The 23,278-nt window shown below is 41.6% G+C and overlaps 1 protein-coding gene across 10 annotated transcripts in view; it reads right to left on the bottom strand.

Moving 5' to 3' along the window:
* ADGRB1 (adhesion G protein-coupled receptor B1) overlaps positions 1–23,278 on the bottom strand; it is a 286,572-nt gene that overhangs the window by 14,911 nt on the left and 248,383 nt on the right. For 6 of the 10 annotated variants that reach the window (XM_051612439.1, XM_051612441.1, XM_051612447.1 and 3 more), the window contains 7 exons: positions 20,351–20,449; positions 12,248–12,419; positions 10,530–10,625; positions 7,313–7,367; positions 2,675–3,354; positions 1,245–1,280; positions 319–423 (listed from right to left, as the gene is read on the bottom strand). In XM_051612439.1, the coding sequence (XP_051468399.1) occupies positions 319–423; positions 1,245–1,280; positions 2,675–3,354; positions 7,313–7,367; positions 10,530–10,625; positions 12,248–12,419; positions 20,351–20,449 (1,243 nt within the window). The remainder of the gene's footprint in view (positions 1–318; positions 424–1,244; positions 1,281–2,674; positions 3,355–7,312; positions 7,368–10,529; positions 10,626–12,247; positions 12,420–20,350; positions 20,450–23,278) is intronic. The other 4 variants (XM_051612444.1, XM_051612445.1, XM_051612442.1 and 1 more) reach the window with 3 other exon arrangements.

Raw genomic sequence — 23,278 nt, 5'->3', positions numbered from 1 at the left:
AGAGAACAGACACAGACACGTGGTACAACCACAAAGGAGACAACACAAACTCTATTCACCATGAAGAGACATGAGGACCGACATTCTCCTTCTGGGCTGCTGACCAGTCTGTAGATAAGCTACCAGCACCTCTGTGAGTCTTTGAGTACCTCAGTGAGTCTCCATGTACTTTTGTGGTGCACGAGTGTTTGTTGCAACATGCATGGACAGAAAATCAAAGTATTCAATGGGAGCTCCTAAGCTTTCCTGTTTCTTCCTGTTGTCCTGCTGGCTCTAGAGGGCTCTAGGAGGTGATGGTTCTTGAAGTGTCTCACTAACCTTGCTGTCCGTTGTTGGAGACTCCTTCTCCTTCTCTGCATGCTGGAGTTTTCTGTTCAGGTCTTGGAACATGTCTTGGTGGCGTTTTCTCGTGTGCATGATTTTCTGAAGCAAACACAAGGGCCACATGTCAGCAAACCCTATTCAGCTGTACAAAAAGAACACGCCTTCCCCTCAGAGTTACACAGGTTACTAAAACCTTGCTCTGCCTCCCTGCAGGTGCAATCTGGTGTGCCTGAACTACTTTCAAAGTTCACTGAGGACCCCGTGTAACCCTGCCTTTATTTTCAGGATGAGATAGTAGGAGAAAGTGGAAAATACTAATTTTTGATATTATGGTTACCCTAAACCTGAAACTGCCAACTGTTTATGCTGTAGAGTTTGTGTTTGACTGGCAATGTTCTGCTAGCTAGACCCAGGAAGCTTTGCTGACCTTCTTTAGCTGACACCTTACCCCATGCCCAGCCTGTTCTCAGTGTGTCTCCTTTGCAAATATGCTGCTTCATCAGATCTCTGGATGCATTTTGCTCACAAAGAAGTTACAGGCCTTGAGCAAATCAATGCAGGATGTTGATTTACAAATGTTTACACAGAAGCTACTCCATAAATTAAGCATGAACCAATGTAAATCACCCATTTTTTTAGCAGCCTTACTGGGCAGCCAACACAACTCTTTCAACCCACTGTTTTTAAACCTTCAAAGAAGCTCCCTGGTAAAGGCAACACTCCTGCAAGTGTGCCAGAAAGAAAAGAAAGCAGCATTTCTCTTTCTAATCCTACCAATAATAATAATATTAATAATAATAATAATAACAACAACAACAACAACAATAATAATAATAATAATAACAACAACAACAACAACAACAATAATAATAATACAACCCAAAAAACAAAACCAAACATGCAGAAAGGTGTGTACTCACCTCAAAATCTAGCTCTGCATACCGGGATTTCCTCCTCTGGGTATTCAAAAGAAAAAAAGGAGAAGTGAAGGTTAGTAAGGGGTGAGTGGCCACCAACCAACAGGTAAAACTGAGAAAGTCTTTCTCCTTTTCCTTCTTCCTACACCTTTAACATATTTCTCTGGGTCTTCATTGCAGGAAGTGCCAGACATTTGGAGGGATCCCTATCATAAAACACTGAGTGCCAAGGAGGGCTGATCACAGGAGTTTGGCCAATTCAAGCCTCTGTCCTAGTTATGAATCACAGAATTACAGAATATTAGGGTTTGGAAGGGACCTCTGAAGATCATTGAGTCCAAGCCCCCTGCCAGAGCAGGACCAAAAAAACCCAACAAACCAAAACTAAAAAAAAACAACTAGGGCAGATCATGCAGAAAGGCATCCAGACAGGTCTTGAAAGTCTCCAGAGAAGGAGACTCCACAAACTCTCTGGGCAGCCTGTCCCAGTGCTCTGTAACCCTCACAGGAAAGAAGTTCTCCCTCTTGTTGAGGTGGAACTTCCTATGCTTGAGTTTGAGTCCATTGCCCCTTGTCCTGTCAGGGCACAAGTGAAGATAATTTGTCCCAGCCTTCTTGATGCCCTCATGTATTTATAGACATTAATTACATCCCCTCTCAGTCTTCTCTCTAGACTGAAAAGCCCCGGTTCTCTTAGCCTTCCCTCATAAGGCAGGTGTTCCAGTCCCTTCAGCTTGCAGGTAGTTCACAGAATGGAAAGCAGAGAGCTCAGCAACCTCATCTACTGGAGTTTTTGATCATCACTGAGCTGAGACTGAAATTTGGACAACAATGACTGAGACCTGCTCTCTGACAACAGGCAAGAAAAGGGCCAGATGCTGAGAAGAGTGAAAACTAAGACAAGACGTGAGTATAAGATCTAGGGAGAACTGCTAATACATGTAATGAGTTATCACAGGTCAGAAGGAGAGGGCTGCACTTATGCAAACCTGACAACTCTCTGATGGTATGAGCGTGTGGGGCATAGCTCAAGGACATTTTACACCTGCCCTCTCTAGATTTTTGTCATCTGTAGCATGACTGAAGTAATCAAAATGGGAAATGAGGGCAGAGGAAAGGATAAAAGGTAACACCAACCATGTGCCTTGCATTAAAATTAACAGCCTTTGACCAACTAATGTTTTTATTGGCCTTTGCGTTGGGGTTAAAGACAATCCATCCAGCAATGGAGTATAGAATATGCCCGTGGAGTTGTGAGGATATTTTAAGCATTAGATTATAAACAGTTATCACGTGCCAGTGATCACTCATGAGAACATAGTAGTGCATGGTGGGCTGCATCTGGCCTAAGGTGCTTCTCTTGAAACTCTGGTGTGGCCAGTGTTGAGGGCAGAGCATCGTTCTGAGAACAAGATAGCAATTCACATGCTCACCTCCAATGAGCTCATGGAGAGGGTGGAGACGGTCTCACTCTTGGAAACCACACCCGAGTTCCCTGAGTCACCTGTGTCCACCAGGCTGTTGGGAATCTGTGACTCGTTGGAGATATTTTGTGGAGCCAGCTGCTGCTGTTGTTGTATCATGGGGGAACCTTGCACCTCACTGCATGTCATGGTTACAGGCTCCCGTGGTGGACTTTTGACAACAAAACCTGGGTCAGTAGCCATACTGAGGTGGATGAGCCGTGTCTGGGGCATCTGGTCAATATTGATGCTGTATTTGCTCTCGTCTTTGGGCGGTTTGGCCCGTAAGGTAGATGTGTTGGTAGGCAGAATGACATAGCTGGTGTCCAGTGTTTGTTCTTGTGCCCGGGTGAGTTCTGAGTCCAACTTCTTGAAGATGTCCCCATCACAAATATAGATGGACTTAGGTGGCTGGTTCTTGTCCTTCTTCAAAGTGAGAGTGTGATTGCTGAACTCATTCAGGTTGATGGCTCCCAGGTAGTGTGGTGAGCCCTGAAGATGCATCTTGGAGACATTGGCTGGAAGACTGTTAAAGTTTGATGATCCCTTCTGGTGGTTGAGTTTCAGTTTCTCTTCATCAGGCAGTGACGGACGCTTCAGTGTTCCTGTGATGGTTGAGGTCCTGCAGGTGGTGATGTCTTTATTCAACACTAGGGAGACAAACAAGTGTCCTTAGCACCTCGCCTACGTTTTTGTTAACACATCAATACACCTACCACAGTCACACCATGTTAGCATGTTCCCTTGGACCTCTCAGAAAGCAGCTATGGTGGCAGAACAGTGTTTTATACTGGTTTATTCTGGTTGTTTTTGTTTTGTTGTTTGGTTTTGTTGTTTTTTTTTTTAAATCCAGGATGCTGAAGGAAAAGATAAAGCTATGGATGATCAAAACTTTCTCATTATGAAAGAATTCTTTGTGCTGCAAATTTCCCAACAGAATCATGGCCAAAACTCCAGACTAGGCCTTTATATATTAAAAGATCAATAACAGTAAATTGAAAAGTAAATCATGTCTCTATATATAGTACATGTAGTATGTGTATAAGTATCTATAATAAATATTACTAACTTATAAAAGACTAGATTTTTTTTTTAAATAGAAGGTTGCTTTCATGTAAACATTAATTTGTATTCAGAAATTAGCTGAATTGCAGGTGTATCAATAATTTTTGTATTTTATTTCTTTATTTTTTAAACTCACTGAACTGCTTCAGGTTGCTCTTTTCCTTTCAACAGTTTCATTGTTTGGTATTTTAAAATACACCACATTTTGTCATTAATTTCTAACTGCTCTTTAAAAAGCTTAATTTCTAATAATCACAGCAAGCCTTTGTGAGAGCTAATTACTTAGTGTTTTTCAGCTTCCCTTGAGGAAAGAAAGAAGTGCCATGAATACTCCTTAATAGGAGAGAAAAAACTTAAACTGAGGACAAGGTGAACGTGCCAGTTGGGAGGTATATAAAGGACACACACTCATTCCCACACAACACTGTCCACAACAAAACATCTGCTTCTTCCTAGGCACAAGAATCATAGAGTCCTAGGGGTTGGAAGGGACCTCTGAAGGTCATCGAGTCCAACCCCCCTGCCAGAGAAGGATCACCCAGGACAGATCACACAGGAACATGTCCTGTGGGACATGTTGGGTCTTAGAATCTCCAGAGAAGGAGACTCCACAACCTCTCTGCACAGCCTGTCCCAGGGCTCTGTCACCCTCACAGGAAAGAAGTTTCTCCTCATGTTGAGGTGGAATTTCCTGTATTGTAACTTGGTGCTGTTTCCCCTCATCCTACCACAGGGCACCACTGAAAATAATCTTTTGCTCAGTTGATTTCAGGCTGCAACAAAAACCTTAGGATAGTAATTAATCAGCCTTGATGTCTCCAGGAGTTGGAAATCAAAGACTGTGAGGCAGGAGCAAAGTGGTGTGAGACTGAAGACTACTTACCCAGTAATTCAGCACAGGAAAGGAGACATAAATGCACGTTCCCCTTTCACCCATCTCAGAAGGATAAAGATAAAAGGTCCTTTTACCTATTTTTTCCTAATGGACCAGAGACAGGGATCTTTAAGGTAGCCTGATACTATGTGGAAGGTGTCCCTGCCCATGGCAGGAGGGTTGGAATTAGATGGTCTTTAAGGTCCTTTCCAACCCAAATCATGTGATGGTTCATTCTATTCTGCTGCTCCACCTGGAACTGAGGCAGGGCATGAGGTATTCCTTGGGACTGAAGACACACTGGTTTTTCTACCAACTCAGAGTGGGAAGTGATGGGTGCTGGAAGAGCAAAGCTTCCCTAGACACTACAGAGCAGGCAAGGCAGGATGACAAGGACGCTAAGTAGAATAAAGGAACTTTTAAAAAGCTTTTGAAGTTAAATACACTGGGTGTAACTATGGCAGCCGTGGTTGTTCTCATTGCTAGAGGACACGTTGGGATAAATCAGAACATTACAGCCTATTCATAGCAGACACTGTGGGAAGATGTTACTGTAGTCGACTCTACTTGGTAAGGTTTATTGATTCAGGCTCTTTTCCATGCTCACTTCAGCTGCAGAAGGTAGGTTTGGAGAGCTTTGCAGCCTCCAAGCATGCAGCAGAATGAGCTTAAAACACTGAGCCATGGACCCAATCCTACCAATGAATGTAAGTGAGGAAGTTATGAGAGCTATCAGGGATATCTCCAATCCATCACAATAGAAGACCTGGTGCCTTCAGGAGGAATGGCATGAAATCAGTGGGTTTTATTTTTTATTATTCAGTAAGCAGAATGCATAGGATGATGCACCATATAGAACAGTCTCTGAAATGGCAACTATTATTAACTATTTAGCTTGGTGCACACTAACAGCACTTTATCAGAGAGGGAATGTGTCTTCAGGCAGGTCATCAACAAATTGTCTAGCTGTGTGTTGGCAAAGGAAGGGAAGCTTAGGCTGTTAGCAAGTGGCTGATCCAGGGTCTTCTGCCCTCAAGTCATGTGAAACCAGTCATCTCCTTCCTTTCCACTGGTAAGCTCGATTTGAGAGTAAGAAACTCTGTAGCAAATCCAGAAAGGCTCCTTTATTGCAGGAGTCCACAGTCTGCTTTGGTTTCCAGCACAAGGTTGGCTGCTGGTTGTGTAGCTGGTTGTGTGTGCCAATACCCAGCACGTTCATTGGGCATGAGCTGGACTCAGACCTGTTCTCACATGTGCGTTTTCCACACATGATTGTTTTGGAATCAAGCTCTTCAGTGTCAAACAGGAAGGAGGAAGACAAATTAGGAGAGGGAGACAGGTAGAAATTAGATTAGAGTGTGCAAGACAGAGAAACAGAAAGAAAAAAAAAATGGGCAGACCCTGAAAAGAGATAAATGGACAGAAAGAGACCATGAAATAAGATATCACTGGGATAAGTGAGATAAATATAGTATGACTGTGATAAGCATAGGGAGGGTGAGTGAGGCAGAGGGAAGGACAGGTAAAGATAAATAAGATATAGTTAGATATTAGAGAGATAAATGATAGTGACAGTGACAGACAATACACAGAAACACAGTGACATAGATAAATGTTGACAGAGATAGAAATAGATAAATACCAGGCACAGCAAGACAGACAGCTGAGGACAGAGATAAATAAGTGATTGCAAGATAGAGAGAAAGAGATGAATTATAGATAAATACATTAGAAGTAGATAAATAAATGATAGATTAGATGAAGAAAAAGATAAATGAAAGGGACAGGTAGATGTGTATAGAAAGTGAGGAAGGAAGGAAAGAAAGGAGAGGAAGGGAGAAAGAAAGGAGAGGAAGGGAGAAAGAAAGAGAGAGAAGCTTTTCCGTGATGGTAACTGAACACACAGTATGTACTGTCCTTTCCTAAGAGAGATCCTGGTTTGGAAGATATGAATTATATGCAAGTGCCAAGCAAGTTGTTTTTTCTCTTGCTTGGGAGAGGGGAGAAGCTTGGGGGTGGGGTAAATGAAAGCCTAAATATCTAGAAAGGGTAAGAAAAAAATGGAACCAAAACAAAAAATCAGCTAAATGGTCAGACATGCCAAGACCAGGAGAGGAGGAATCCTGCACAGACGAGCAGGTAGCAAAGGAGAATCCAGGCAGCAAAAACACCCCCAGGGGTGAGAAAGGCATTTATTGGGAAAGGGACTGTCAACTCATGCAGATCTTCAGGATCAAAATGAATGTGTGTGATTAAACACACAGAGGAAAGGTGTCAAAGACACCTCTCCTCAGCACAGAGATGCCTGACTGGTGTGATCCACTTGGGCAGTGGTTGCTAAAGCAGAGAAGGTTCACAGTGAGAAGAGATGGATCCAGTATCTTCTTCCTTGATACACTTCTCTGCCACCCTTTTACATGTGCCATGGGTAAGAAATAATACTTCAGACAAAAGGCTTAATCTTAGTTAAAAGGCCAAGAGAGTGCAAGAAAAATAGGATAAACAAAGTACAGGGGAGAATTGGGGTGTTGCTTTCTTTTGGCCAGGGTTGAGAGTAAGAGGAGCCCACACAAGCACATGCAAGCCACCAAGATGTACACAAATAAAACAGAAAGGGAAAAAAAATGGCCTAGTTCAATCCCCAAACCAGGTCACTTGTTGATTCTCACCTGTGATGTGCTCACCTGATCTACAAGCCATATCCACGTCCTTCTCAAAATCGGTCTGAAAGACAGAGAACACAGAAGACATGGTGAAAAGGAGAAGGTGGGGGAAAGAAAACCAGTTGGAAAATGCAAATAACCGCTTTAATTAGTGAGGCAGTCAAAATCATTGTCAGAAGAGCAGAATAAAGATGCTTTGCTTGAGCTTTAAAGCATGGCAGACAGACCACTTTTTTCCAGCTCTGGCCTTTGAACCTCAGGCAGGGGTAAAGCTGTAACATTGCTTTCCATCTGGATCAACCTGCTCATCCATACACTAATCCCTGGGCTGCCAGATTTAAAAAATCTTCCTGGAACATTCTTATGCACATTCCTAAAAAACAGGAGACAGGTTCCTGGCCTGATCTGCCTTGGTGCTATCACCCCACACTTCGTCTAAATGGTTTTCCCTCCACTCATTGGAAAGATCTGGGAATGTCACTGAGAACACTCCATGTCCACTGGGCTTTCTTGTGGTCTATCCCCAAATCACATGAAGTGGAAACAAGTATCTGCTTCTGAAATCCTTAATATATAAAATCAATGGTCCCTGCAGGCACAAAGGCTGAACAACTTTTTAAAGTAATCTGTACAGACACATGAAACTCCTTTCTTCTCCCAGTATGAGTTACTCCTTTTTTCTAAAGCTTTTAGGAGGTAACATTTCAAAGAACTGGATACACTGAGTCATAGCGGGACATGAGTTTTCACAGAGTAATGGGAATGTCACAGACTAGCAAGAGGTAGAAGAGTTCACTGATTATTTCTAGTATCATTTCAGAAAGAAGATACTTAATGTAATTGTATTAAGGTGAATAAATGCATTCCAGTTTAATACTAACAAGAGTGTGAAAAAAAAAAAAAGCCCATCCTGCTGGCATAAACACTTTAATAACAGCAGGTTGAAATCCAAGACTGAGGAATTATCTCAACCTTTTTGATGATAATTTTTAGTAAATTATTTGGGTTCTCAATTAAATCTGAAAAGAACAGAAGAGAAATCACAGAATGGTTAAGGTTGGAAGGGACCTTAAAGATCAACAGGTTCCAACTCCCCTGTTACGAGCAGGGACACCTCCCACTAGAGCAGGCTGCAGAAGCTTCATCCAACCTGGCCTTGAACATTTCCAGGGAGGGGACTTCCACAACCTCCCTTGGCAACCTACTCCAGTGACTTACTGCCCTTAGAGTGAAGAATTTCTTCCTAATGTCTAACCTAAATCTCCCCTCTTTCAGTTTAAACCCATTCTCCCTTGTCCTGTCACTGCCCTCTGATGTGAAAAGCTCTTTCCCAGCTTTCCTGGAGCCCCTTCAGGCACTGGAAGGTGCTCTAAGGTCTCCCCAGAGCCTTCTCTTCTCCAGGCTGAACAGCCCCAACTCTCTCAGCCTGTCTTCATACCAGAGGTGCACCAGCCCTTGGATCATCTTCATGGCCCTACTGTGGACTCTCTCCAACAGCTCCATGAGAGAGCTCTCTGTGTACAGAGCTGTACACAGCATAAATAAGACTGAACTAACGTTTAAATGGACAAGTGGGATGACACAGAAAAATATAATCTCATTTTCATGATAGGAGTTCCAGAAAAATATATCCAAACAGCCTGTACTCGTTCTACTGATAAATAAATAAAAGATAGTTTTATATTTAGTACAAGTCAACAATATTTTGTGGAAATAACTTTGCTAAGCTTCTTTTCACTTGCTGGGCAGATTTGGACATTACTGGAAAAGGTAACAGTAAAAGTGCCATCCTACAAAGTTTTTTTGATTTCTTTGGTTATCTTACAACCCAGTCACTATAAAATAACATCCTACCCTTCTAAAAATATCAGTGAGGAGACATCCTTCATGTCTAGATTCCAAAGCTTTTTGTGCCTGAATCTGAAGAAACTGATTTTAAGCTCTCTGCTTCTCAATACATCCATCAACAGTGCAGAAGTAACTGTAACCTCATTGCTGAAAAACTTGTAGCTGACACAGAGTTTTGCAAGGTGATTGATACTGAATGAAAAGAGAGTGATATAGAGAGACAAAAATCTGAAACTTCAGAATATAACACTTGGGATAGTGACAATAGAATAACAAATATAGCATCCACATATGTAAAGAATTGTGGGAGTTTGAAGGGCAAAGAGTTATATAAAGGATTTGAAGGGAAATGTCTTACAGAAGCAGAATAAAAAAGCTCACTGTGTTAACTTATTGAAAGGAAGATTGAGACTGGAGATGATAATGGCATCTATTATTAAAGGAAAGTACTAGGCATGCAAGGGGCTTCCTAATGACATATAAATAAGCATAGCAAGAACCTGTCTGAAAATGAGAAGACCACATATTTAAATTAGAAATGAGGCACTTGTTGTTAACAAAACCTTAGCAGTGTGGTAGAATTATACATCTCTTGATGTCTTGACTTCTTTACCTGCTGTTTGTACTGACTAGTCCCCAAGCACAAACTATGTAGCTTAGCACGGGAGTGACTGGAAAAAAACTACCACTGGGTAATGATATAGATGTAGTATTAACTAAATGTTGTTAGAACTTGTTCAAATCTTGTGATTGCCCTGATGTCCTTACCTCAGCCTCAGAAATCAAATGCCTTTTATGTCATCTACATATTAACAGTGAAGTGGATGCAAGATGATTCCCCACAGCTTATTCTACTGCCTTATCTAGACTGTTTTGAAGGGCTTACAAAACAGGATCAGGGCTTACAGTGCTGAAACTGTATTATCTGTGAAGCAATGTAAACAATTGTGCTTTTGAGACAAACAAATCCCTGTGAAACAGCATCTATATAACAATGACCCAATTAGCTGTGATTAAACCAGTATTAAACCACTGCGTCCCAGCTCCAGCTCGGGCAAGGCAGCACGATGGGGGATGAAGAAGTCTCAAAGACCTGGAAGGTATATTTTGGCTTTGCATTTTCTGGGAAAGAGAGGATCTCACCAGTATGTCTGCAAAACCTGGGGTGTAAGTTTGAGCCTCTTACAATGAAAAGAAAACAGATTTGTGTGCCAGCGCCTATGCTAAGTGCTAGTTTGGTTCAAGTGCAGGTTTAAAGGAATAAAAAGAATTATGCTTACAAAATCTACGATGGACAGAGACCTTTGTTTATCAGTTATGAGTTAAAAGTCCCCTTAGGTCCCATAATAATAGACTGGGTGGTAATTTTCCCTACCATTAGCTGAGCATGTCCATTCTGAAATGACCCCCCTGAGTCTCCATTGCCCTCTTCCTGACGATCCACTACTCGGCACTTCACAGCATCCTGGACCTGCAGGAACAAATGGGTTTACAAAAGTCAGAGGCAGACAGGAAAATCAAGCCCTATTAAGTTCTGCTGAAGAAAAGAAAAGTCCATGGTAGACCAAAAGAACGTGGAACCTGCTTCAGTAGCATTCAGGTATTAAGTTCAAATGGTTTATCTGTTCTGTGTCTCACATACTGACAGAGCAATTCAAAGGTTTTACAGGTATCCTGAGTCACTGTGTTGGTCACTTCTTGCTTGATTTATATAGTCAAGAATAAAAAAGAAGTCATTTATTTTGCAGCTGTAATACCTTTATAAGGATGCAGTTACATAAATCGTTGTATTGAAGTCTACAATGTATTATTATGATCCTGTATCAGCTGTAATATATATATATATATGATCCAAAACTTATTCAAATCAATGAGAAAAAAAATGCCAGTGAGTGCAATAGGAGTTAAATGCAAGTCCACATTCATAATGCAATTATTTGAAGGAGCCTCAGCCAAGCCAGTGCTGTAATTCCATTTATTTCATTGGTCTGACATAAGAAATTAATATGTTTTACTAAATTTAAAGGAGCTGTAAGAAGATAAAATGAATATTAAAAAAAAACCCCACTCTTCCTGTCTCTGTTATTAATAGTCTCTCCACTCAGTAGGATGAAAAGAGTAAAAGAAATATAAAAGATTTGTCCTTTTCTTCCCTGATATAATTTCCCATTTTAAATCTCCACAGGGAGGCTGGAGATAATTTACTCAATTTTCTTGCTTGATTATTGCTAGTTTGACTTTCTAGCTCAAATATCTAGGCCCTAATGCCAACATACAACCGTGCTGTAAATCTCATTGCACGTTGCCCCTCTTGAAATCAACCAAACAAATTAATTTCTTCATATTCCATTTTCAGAGCTGGGTGTGTAAACATGCTGGAAATATTAATTTTGGTGTTAACCAAGCAAAACCTGACATGCTAGCTAATCTAAGACTGTCCTCCAAATTCCATGCTGCAGTACACTCAGCATGGCAACCACACATCCTTCCTTCCCTCTGATTGATACTGTCATGGTCATTTTTTGTGGTCACTCTCCACAAAGGCAAAAGTTCTTAAGCTTAAAGAAGCTACCAGGGTGACTGGACATCTTCCAGATGTTTTATATGGGAAATACAGCCTGAGAGAGAGGGGGTTGCTCAGCCTGGAGAGGGGAAGGCACCAGGGGGACCAGGGCAGATATAGACTGGGTATCAGGAAGAAGCTCTTTACAATGGGGGTGGTGAAGCCCTGGAACAAGGTTGCCCAGAGAGGTGGTGGAGGCCCCATCCCTGAAGACATTCAAGGTCGGCCTTGGCAGGGCTCTGAGCAATGTGATCTAGTTAAAAAGGTCCCTGTGCACTGCAGCAGTGGGGGGTGGACTAGATGACCTTTAAAGGTCCCTTTCAACCCCATACATTCTATGATTCTACATTTTAATGATAATTCTATGATTCTAAATAGTTGGTTACATAAAAGAGAACGCTTCAAGACCAGGTTGGATGGGGCTTGGAGCAACCTGGTCTAGTGGGAGGTGTCCCTGCCCATAGCAGGGGGGTTGAAACTGGATGATCTTTAAGGTCCCTTCTAACCCAAACCATGTGATGATTTCTCACCTCCCTCCTTAGGATGCAATGGACCATAACAATGACAAAGCCCTCCAAGGAGTCAAAGACAGCGAAAAGGATCTGGAAGAGTGCTGACCGCCGATCCGTGATTGCCAGAACCGCAGACATCCAGGTGAGAGCCAGAAGAGGTAGGACCACACAGGAGCTCCAGAGGGATGCCCTGTCAAGGCAGAGGAAAAGACAATTCAGCTCCACTTCAACATCACCCCCTTCCACGTGGGATGTTAATTCAGCCTCCTGATCCCAGGGGGCTTCAGAAGACTTCTTCAGTAAATGTATATTTGTGCTAGATGTCTTCTGAGCCCCTGTCACAGGGAAGCAGGAAGATGCTTTGCACACTCATGCTCCCAAAACAAGTGACACACATTTCTACAGGTGGGACTACTTTTTGATGGTGCAGTCATGCATAAAACTTGAGGTGAGGAGGAAGGATGCAGATACCTCACTCCCCTTTCACACCCTTCCCACTCTATGTCACTAGTCCACGACAGTGGCATTTCCCAAGGAAGGGAGACAAAACACAGTCACTGGAGGTTGCCAAAGGGAAAGGGGAACAGTTGCAGCAGAGTCTGGTTTGTCACAATGGCTGTTGGTACTTGGGTTACAGACACTTGGACTTCCACAGCACATGGAAGACACCAACACTGGGGACATGTGTCACCATTTCAAGTGACTAAAACGGACAAGCACAGAGCTGATGTGGAGACTGATACTTTGTTGCTTCTTCCTTACTCTATAGCTGATGGTCCCTATCACACCAAATCAATGAAAATCAGGAGAACTGACACCTGACCTGATTTCTCTATGAAGACAAAATTTTCTCTTTTCTTGTGTGATCTCCTCAGCTGAATGCTTTTTTTTAAAAAAAATCAGTTGTTCCTACATTTAACAATTATTGTAAATAATTTATTCTTGGGTGGACATTCTGGGTTGAAACAATTTAAGATTGAAGCCACTTCTTAAATTACAAGACAGAAAACCAGACAAAAGAGTTTTCTGAAATGCAAGTAATGACCCATGAAACTCCACTTTATCTGGGAATGATGGCTCTAGAAGTGGGAAAACAGCTCTCTTCCCGTGGGCTATTTAGTCATTCAACTCTCTGACCAAAAAGGGTCCCAAGCAATTTTTACATCTTACTAGGGAAATTTTAAGCTGTCAGTCATTCTATACATTTGGCAGAACTAGTGCACCAAGAGAATTAGGAGAATTTATCTGTGGGCTTTTATCTAACAAACAAGAGTAGACCTATGCACAGGCTGAATAACAATTTAAGGTTCAAGATTTTCCTGTGTAGAAAACCTCAGCCTATTTACTAAGAAACAAATACAGGGAACACAAGAAATTACAGGACAGGTACCATGACACAGGTTTTGCAGTACTTACATGGGACTTGCTTACCATTTTCTGATACATGATCTAGGTTTTAAATAATGTTTACTTGCTGGTTATCCAGGTATTGCTCTCACAGATGCCAGTGAGAGTTTTACCTGAACAAAGCTGGAGCTTGGACAAGGGTATGGATGCCAGGATGTAATGCCCTGGCTTCAGTTAAGAGTTGTTACATCAGTTCTGCTCTAATGACCACGTACTGAAGTGACATGGGTTTTTTATACTTATAATGATATTTTGATAGCAAATATTTCTACAACCTGCCCAGACTCAGATGTGTTCCTTAGTGATAATATTAAGCAATGCAATCTATGTAAAAGAGTAGATAAATTGAATATAGTTATTATTATTATTATTATTATTATTATTATTATTATTGTTATTATTATTATTATTATTATTATTATTATTTCAGTTAAAAGACTAATTTTGAGACCTTTGTGTAAGGTAAGGACTATGACATAATCTTATACATTGTAAATTTATACAGGATAACAAACTGAATGTTCTTTAATGTCCAATATGAACTACAATTCAAGGTATTAAAAAAACCCCAGGAAGAGCAGCCAGAGAGCTTTCAACCAAACAACTCCTAAACAGAAATTTTTACTCCACTTCTCCCTCAGCCCTCTGAAGTCTGACTGATTATACTGCAATTTCTCTATCATTTGCAGTGGTGCAGTAAGAAAACTGGCTACACAGGAAGTGCAGCAAAAGAATTAGATAGGCAGAGGAACCAAAGATAAGTCATCTCATATAATCTACAGTAGTACCTAGAAAGGTTGGACCAGCTGATCTTTGAGGTCTCTTCCAACCTGGCAATCTAGGATTCTATGATGTGCTCCATCACATGCCACTCTAGATGTGTCTTCCATGCAAGAGTCAGGAAGCACAATATGCCTGATGCATGGCTCAGTAGATGAAGTAATTCCAGTAGCAACTTGCAATTGTAATTGCTGGAAACCAGCAAAGTCAATAGAGGCTGCTAGAAGAGGTCTGTACCAGATAACTCAGCTTGCTGGAATTATCTGGTCTCCCAGCATGCTCTTAATACACACAGATGTGCATGTTACTACCACCAACATGCAAACAAGAAACCTGGCTACCACACCTGATAATGTATCTGCCCTGTAATTACTGTTCTTTAGCCTGGAGAAGAGATGACTCAGGGGAGACTTTATCACTGTCTTCAACTACTTGAAGGAAAGTTGTGGTCAGATTGGGGCTGGGCTCTTTTTCCAAGCAACCAGCAACAAGACAAGAGGGCCTGGCCTGAAGCTGCTCCAGGGGAGGTTTAGGTTGGATATTAGGAAGTACTTCCTCATGGAGAGGGTGACTAGACATTAGAATGGGCTTCCCAGGGAAGTGGTGGAGGCACCATCCCTGGAGGTGTTCAAGGAAAGGCTGGAGGTGGCACTTAGTGCCATGGTCTGGAGATGCGGTGGTGTTGGTCATAGGCTGGACTTGATGATCCTAAAGGTCTTTTCCAGCCTTGGTGATTCTGTGTGATCTTGTGTGCAGGTCTCACCCAACCACCTGTCTTTGAATGGGTTTTCCATTCTGGAAAAGAACTGCAGCATCAGATTGGCAATGATCCAGATCTGCATCCAAGATTCAGATGTGGATTTTGGGTTGTAAAGAATGCTGCTAAGGAGGTAACTTATGTTTCTCTTCAGCAAATGGTTAAATTTCAATCCACTGTCTTCAACACACGCTTAAAAAAAATAAATGCAGGCACCCTGCTTAACAAGGCACTGCTTGAGTCTATTTACTCTTCAGATCATAGATGCAATGATCCATAACTACAGTGGGATCCTTTCAGAGCTCCTGTTTTCTTCATGTTGGACTCAGTGAGTCCTTCCCAGTCCTTCCCTTGCTCTGTGTGCCTCTATATGAGCAAACTATTCAACTTTCTCCTGAGCTGAGACATGGTGATGGTTTTCCATTGCTCGCAATATAAGCAACCTTGAATCCCCACTTAAATCTCTGCCCTTCCCACCAGATGTAGAAAGAATCATCTGCCCTTTCAACAGAGATGAAAACACTAATATGCCACATATTCAGCTGGAGCAAATTAGGATTCTTCCAACTGAGTTGTGCTGATTTACACCAGCTAAGAGCATGGCCTTTGTGCTCTCTTTGTGATTCACCTTGCAGATGCCTTCTCAACAATATTCATCCCTTGCAAATGTTATGGAAATGCTGCTTGACACTTAATGCATAATCTTTATTCTCGGGCAGCAGATGGCAAAAGGTCACAGGAATGTAACTGACTCTAATTTCACTTGCAGAGCTCTGCTTAGCTTTTGAAATATTAAATGATAATAAAAATTTCGGTTTTAAAAAAAGCAAATAAGCAACGAAAACAACTGACATTTCAGAAGAAAACTCAGGGGAAGATAAATAGGTTTCCTGTGACATCACACTTAATTCTACTTGCTGTGAGCTGAATTCATAGCAGAACCCACACTTCTATCACACTTCCATCCATCCCTTTTTTAGGAACTATTCTACATCCTTAAAAATGTCCAGAATAACTTATAGGACCTAAGGAACTTCATGTTGTGGTGCCACATGACATGAAATGAAATGATGATTTGTTATATAATGACACTGGGATTACCTAATGACTCTTTGTCACAGATTATAAAGGAATCCAGGATATTTATTGCTTGAGACAAAGGAATTACCTGCCAGATCCTCTTATTTGTCCCATACACGACAGCCCTCGTGACGAGGGACAGCAATAACAGGGGAAGAGCATTACACTGCACTGGGCAATCATGATACTGGTTTATTGTGGGATGACCATGCCCAGACAATGTTACTCAGCAGGACAGTTGCAGTGTCATGTTGTTCCTCCCCACCATACCATGCTACTGCTGCATTACAGAGGAAGGATGTTTGGGACACGCTAATGCCACTGCACAGTGCAACCAAATATAACTACCATGACCTGTGACAATATGGTCACAAGATAACATCATCCTTAGTTTTATACAGTATGGCAAAGACTTAGCCCTGGGTGTGTTTAAAAGACATCTAGATGTGGTGCTTGGGGACGTGGCTTAATGCTGGACTTGGTAGACTAGGGTTAATGGTTGGACTAGATGATCTTGAAGGTCTTTTCCAACCTAAGTGATTCTGGGATTCTTTGAAAGGACATAGCAGAGCTTGCTTTGTCAACAAGCAGATGATGGCCTTTGGTCAAAAAGTCAAAAACTAGCTGTGGTTTTGTTCTGTAGCTACGTGGCAGCCTGGAGAGTCTTCATCTTTGCCAAAGAAATAGGATAAACTGATGGCAGTTAGAGGACAGCAATGGAAAGAGAAAAAGAAAAAAAAAAAAGCTTTCAGAAAAGGAGCTCTGAAAAGGGAACAGTAGGTGTACTCAGCTCAGAAGACAGTGGGTAGCTCCTTACATGCTGCAGAGAGTGGCTCATGCTGCTCCAGTATCCTGATGAGCACGTTATTCCTACATCACAGTAGTTCTCCTACAGGAAAACCACAGTGCAAGGATTTACCTAATTAATCATAGAATCATAGAATGGTGAAGGTTGGAAGGTGCCTTAAAGATCAACAGGTTCTAACCTCCTTGCTATGAGCAGGGACACCTCCCACCAGACCAGGCTGCACAAGCCTCATCCAACCTGGCCTTGAACACCTCCAGGAAGGGGCTTCTACAGCCTCCCTAGGCAACTTATTTAATCACCTTATTAATTCTCTCATGTGTTGTCTCTCCTCTAACTTGTATTCCTAAAAGCAAGAGTGTTGCCCCATTTTTAGGGACAGTTTCAGAGAAATTCCCTTTAACTCAATGTCCATATAACTGAGAAAGGAAATCTTTAAATAAAAAAGAGAGGGCACTGTGCTTGCTCTTCCCATGCACAGGAAACACGAAATGTTATTTCTATTTTCTTCAAAAGATGATTGTTCTCTTGGTTGCTACAATCTGAAGCATACAACGAGGGTGACAGGAAATCAAATGCCTCTAAATGACCCAGGCAGGTAATGAAGTAGCCATGGGCAGACCACTTGATTATTCACCTGGGAGGATGTCCTTTGACACTCCAACCAAGGACCTGTAGGGCCCAAGTATTATCCCCAGGTAAGGATACAATTTCAAATCCCTTAGGCTATGAGAACAACACTCTGCTGAGGAACAGTTGCTTCATAAAACCAGCCATTCATGGAAGCACTGATTCACATTAGCCCTGGAAACAAAATGTGGGAAGAAAAATTGACATCTAAGACTTCCTGAAATGACTTTGAGCTAAGAAATGAGCAAATCCCTTAGATGGGAGATTTGACACATGAGCTTCTGATGACAGCAGAGGCATGATGCATGAGAAGGGTCATGAGGACTCCCTCTTGGATGGATTACCTGCAAGAAGACTACACTGTGCCCTGGCTCTATCTTTGGGCTTTTTGTCTTCCTTATGGTCAGAACTTGAATGTCCATATTTGCAATGCACTACCTGGAATCCATCCATCCATCCATGCCATTCTATCTCAGAAACAAGCTTCTGAAATCTATGGGAGGTAAGTTGGAGACAACATGGGCAACCCCAGCAGGAACAAGGCAGGAACATCCTTGGTGTGCTCTCTACCAAACAACTATAGTCAATTCCAGGTCAGATCAGAGCCAGGAATCCTACATGACTTCAAAACTGAATGGCAAAGCTGGTCCAAGGTCTGGGATGTAGGCCAGCAGAATGGTGGCCATGGAATGAAGCATAATCCAAGCTTTGCCTTATTGACAACCTCATTTGCAACAGATTTGGAGGAAGAAGAGCAGAAGCAGTTCAGCTGTAGAATAAAGCAGATGACAAGGGTAGATGAGGGCTGAGACAACCAATTCTTGTATTTCTCAGTGGTGTCTTTGCAAGGACAAGAGCACAGGACACTTCAGGACAAACAACAGAACCAGTCCTGCAATTTGTCATCTAAGGTATTCAATCTGCTAGGAAAAAAACCACATATGCTCTTACCAAAGCCCTCCAATGTCTATAAACCCACTTACATTAAAATAAGTAGGATAAGTAGGAGATAGGGATTTCATATCCCTCTTATTTTCTGCTTTAAAGATGAATCAGAATAGGTGATTTATGACAGACCAATGTCAGGCAATATGGGAGAAGGGTTTCAGAATTCTTCCATTTTTAAATAATTTTACTATGAACGGAAAGCCTCTCTGTTTAACAGCCTAATTTATTAACAGTCCAGCTTCTGCTGGTTTAGCATTCCTCTGCAGTCACAGGAAAGAGAAATGCAGCGACCTGCTAATTCCAGACGTGGAACACAGATCTGGACCAATGCCATCTCATCATCTCAGCTGGGCACTGTTGCAAAAGGTAAGTAAACAACTTCAGCAGGGAAAAATAAATGAGATCTCATTTAGCTTTCTCATCTCATAGAAACTGGTAGCTCTTAATAGAGGTGATTGCATGTTCTCCTTTTCTAATGGCAATTGGTCGTTTCTCAAAAGTGCCCATCTTTCCCTAAACTCTTTTGGATTTTATAGAAATGGCTCATTTTTCAGAAAGAAAAAAAAAAAAAAAAAAAGGAGAAAACCTTGTGTTTTGATATTCTTGTATATTTCTACATTTTGAGATTTGACACTTAGCTGCCTGTGTTTGTTTAGATTAATTAAAGTAAGTGTTTTCAAATTGCAAATGTCTGGCTCTGAAATAGTTTCTTTCACAAGTTTTACATATATTGATTTAGACATCAAAATGAAAAGCATTCACTAACAAATGAGGGAGATAAAAAAACTCAAAAAGGGAAGGAAGAAAGAAAACCTTCCCTCATCACTCCTCCTTTTACCTTAACTTTTGGGAAAAAACCCAACAACCCCACTATATGAATAGCAACAATTTCTCCAGCAGAACAAAGCTCTGGCATTTTCATTTTTATTTATTTTTTTTTTCACTAACTCCAGCAGCATCTAAGAAGAGATTTAACAGCATTTGACTTTTGTAACTCTGAGCTATGAAACACTTTTAAGATTCTGAGGACTAATTCCAAGTGCTTTTAGGGATCCAAAAGAGGCAGTCAACACTTATCAAATCAGAACTGCAGCTCTATGAGGTATTAAACTTAACTCCAGCCTTTTATAAGTGTAAAAAAACCACTTAGAAGTGATTCACCAACTCACTTAAATCATACTGAATGCTCTGCAGCCTCTGCAGTAAATAATTCAAGCACATGCTTAAGTCTTTGGCAAAGCTGTAATTTGAAGTCCCTGTCTACCATCAAAATTATTGGGAACTACATTTTAAGTCTGTTACTCCAAAACTAAATTAAATGGGGATATTAAACATCTATAGAGCTTCCAATAAATTAAGAGTCCCTTTGTCTTCCATGGGCTGCTCACATGCTTAAATCTAGGCATGTCATGACGTGTTTTTCAGGATCCAGCCCATCAGCTTTTGTTCAAGGACGTTGCAGGAACCCTACACTACTCATGGCCCACAGAATGAGGTCAGGGAGAGTTGAGGATGTGGGGAAGTAGGCAGGGACATGGGGAGAGAAAACAAACAAGGGCTGGTGAGTGCAGGGAAATGGAAGAGGGAAATCCAAGAAATTAAAATTGAAAGGAAAAAAATAAAAGGAAAAAAAAAAAGAAAAAGAAAATTGAAAGGAAAAAAAAAAGAAAGTGGAAAGAAAGAAAGAAAAGAAGTTGAAATTAGAGGAACTAACATGGCGTTACTGGTGGCTGTGGCCGAAACTTCAGCAGAAGAAACTACTCCACACTTGGAACATTTGAGCGTCATGCCGTAAAGGGGCACTGCCATCTGACTGCAATTAAAACCAAAAGACTGAAACAAAACAAAACACTTTGCTTATGAACACAAACGTAGAAAGGAAAGGGAAAGAGAAGCCAAAAGAAGGGAAGAACGAAAGAGAGGAAGAAGGAAGAAAGAAGAAAGGGAACCAACCAACCATACCCAGCTTGGAAAGAGAAATGAAAAACAGGTGGGAATAAAACTCTCTCATCTGTACCACTCCAGATGGGGGAAATGGGGAAAAATGTACAATTCAGAGACATGTTGGTGCTGCTGGAGAGGGTGGAACTGTGTTGGTGAATGTTTTTGCCAGATTCAGGGTGTCTCTCTGTAGCACCCACGGAAGAGAAAGCAATATTGCTCTTCCAGTCTCCACCTCCTTCTTTTGGTCCATTTTGGAGAAATTGCTCTTTTACCTCCTAGCATTTTTGCTCCAAAACAGAAAAGGTGGCAGGGTTGTACAGTAGAAGGCAAGAAGTAGGGCTGTGGGGACTGTGTCTGCTTATCTTCTTTACTAAGCAATGCAAGGGATAAGTTATGTGTTTTCTCCAACGGCCCTTGTGTACTAATCCTCACCTTGGGGGAGATACCCACATGGCAGCTGAAAATTCCAGGAGAGAAGCCAATATTGGATTGCTTCAACTTGATGAAGGACATGGAAATTGGGCTTTTTATGTCCTGGAAGTTAGGTATGAACTTGGGTGCTTTGTAAGACCATCAACCTACCCTGAAGAGATCTGGATTGGCTGATTACTTTTGAGATATTTCTTCTCTCATACCTTGTTTTGGAGCTGAAAACATCTTTGGGATGAACCCCGAGACTTAGTCATAGCAGTTGATCCCCATTTTTCTGGATGGGATCAACCACAGAGAAAGGCCATTGTGGGCTGCTGGTATAAGGGGCTGCAAGGATCTGCTGAAGGGCATGTCCTCTTGATTTTTAGAAGCTGGTGTGTGTGAACCCACCTAAGCTGACAAGCCAGATCTTACTCAGGATCCCAGAAGCCACAGCAGCTTGGCATGAGCTCTATTTTTCCCAGAATGTAGACATTTGTGTGCACTTTCTGATTGGCACAGATAGACATTCACATCAGATTTGGGTTAGAAAATGGGCAGGAGTATGAAAACAGCCTGCAGACCTACATACAGTGTCTGATATCAGAGAAGGTATGAACATCACTGCCAAAGGACAGTAGGTCTGTCATTTTGGGTGCCGGCAGCACAGCTGGTGGGGGGTGATATTTGCAAGTACCAAACATTGGGGGTTTTACAGCCCTTCCCTGCCTGGGAGAGAGATCAGGAAACTTGACAGATCATTTCTTAACTTTTACAGTTCTGTGTTCAGTCTCACTGCAAAAATGACATTCCCATGAACACCAACACAGCATTACCAGTGGTTCTAGGGGCCCACTTTCAAGTGGCTATTGGTTAGTCTTTTAATTAGTTACAGTGACATAAGCCATTACTCCCTTCCAGAATAATGACCAATGTATCCCACAGAAACTTTCAGCTTTCAGACACAGAGAAAATGAATTCCTGTGTCATTAGATTCAGATCTTCTAGGAAGGCTGGTGTAAATCCAGTGAGGACAGTGGCTGAACCAAAGATAAAGTGGGTCTTGAGAGGCATTAAGTGCATGACCCTTAAAAAAAGACAGCTTATCCCCAGATCTATAAGCCACAAAGAACAGATAAGCAGAGGGACAGAGAGAGGCAGAGATAGGCAGCAAAAAGAAAGATTGATTTGAAGAATTTGATGGAAAACTATACCAGAAAAAACATGAATGACACTGAATCACAAAGAACTGGCCAGAAGACCATCATAACACACAACTGTAACTGCTGTTGGGTGTATTTATGCAGAAAGTGGCAAGCAGTAAGCACAGATATGGATACATTTCTATTCTAATTTGTTCTTGTTGGGGGCATGAGGTTGTTAATATATTGAATTTCCACAGCAGGTTTATATGGGTGCCTGTGTGTGCGAAAGGGCAGCTAATGAAATAATCACAGTGAATAATGCATTCATTTCAGTTAGGTTTTTCTGCTTCCTAAATTTCCACAAACAGCTCACAAACTCATCTGGTGTGCTCACTGGAGCCTGGACTTTGCTACCTTTTAATGACCAGTGCTTTACACCACACACAGTCCAAAGAGCAGGAGCACTGCTTCCAAGATGAAACATTCCCAGATGAAGGGCAACCCAAAACTGTTCCTATTTTAATGTAGTTATTATCTTTCCAATTACTGTCTTCTCTCTGCAGTGACAATCCAGCTCCATCACACCCTGCCAGGACAGTTGCACAGAGAATATTTACACAAGGTACTGGGGTAAACTTTCTCAAGTCTTCTCTATAATCAACAGAGAGAGATAAAAAGAAGTAAAGGTCCTCTAAGGGGCAAGTTGGAATAACAAAACAAGGCTCCTGTCTCTCTCCAGTAGTTACAGAGGAAGCCTAAGGAGACTAAAATTCAGCAGGCTAAAATTAGCTTCTGTGAATATACCCTGTAATCTCATTCTTCTTCCCTGGTTGTGTGAGCAGACAAATGCTTCTGGAATAAATGCTGGCTGAATAAATTTAAAATTCATTGTAAATGCTCCTGCGTCTGACATTCAAACATTCATTTTTAGAAGCACTCCTGTCAGTAGAGCTCAAACACTGTTGGTGCAGCTGAGCACTAACAGAGACCATGCTGCTGGGAGACACTTCCACAGTCTTCTCCCGTGCCCAGACAGGAGTTGTGGCAGCTGTGTGAACTTCTCCAGCTCTCCAGGTCATCACACCCAACCCTCTACAACCTGGTTTTGTGATCTATCTATAAAATCATTGCCATTAGAAAGG

This window comes from Apus apus, chromosome 2 (assembly GCF_020740795.1).
Source record: "Apus apus isolate bApuApu2 chromosome 2, bApuApu2.pri.cur, whole genome shotgun sequence".
Classification (NCBI taxonomy): Eukaryota; Metazoa; Chordata; class Aves; order Apodiformes; family Apodidae; genus Apus; species Apus apus.
Note: the sequence above shows the minus strand (reverse complement) of the source record. Positions and strands in the feature narration are given on the sequence as shown.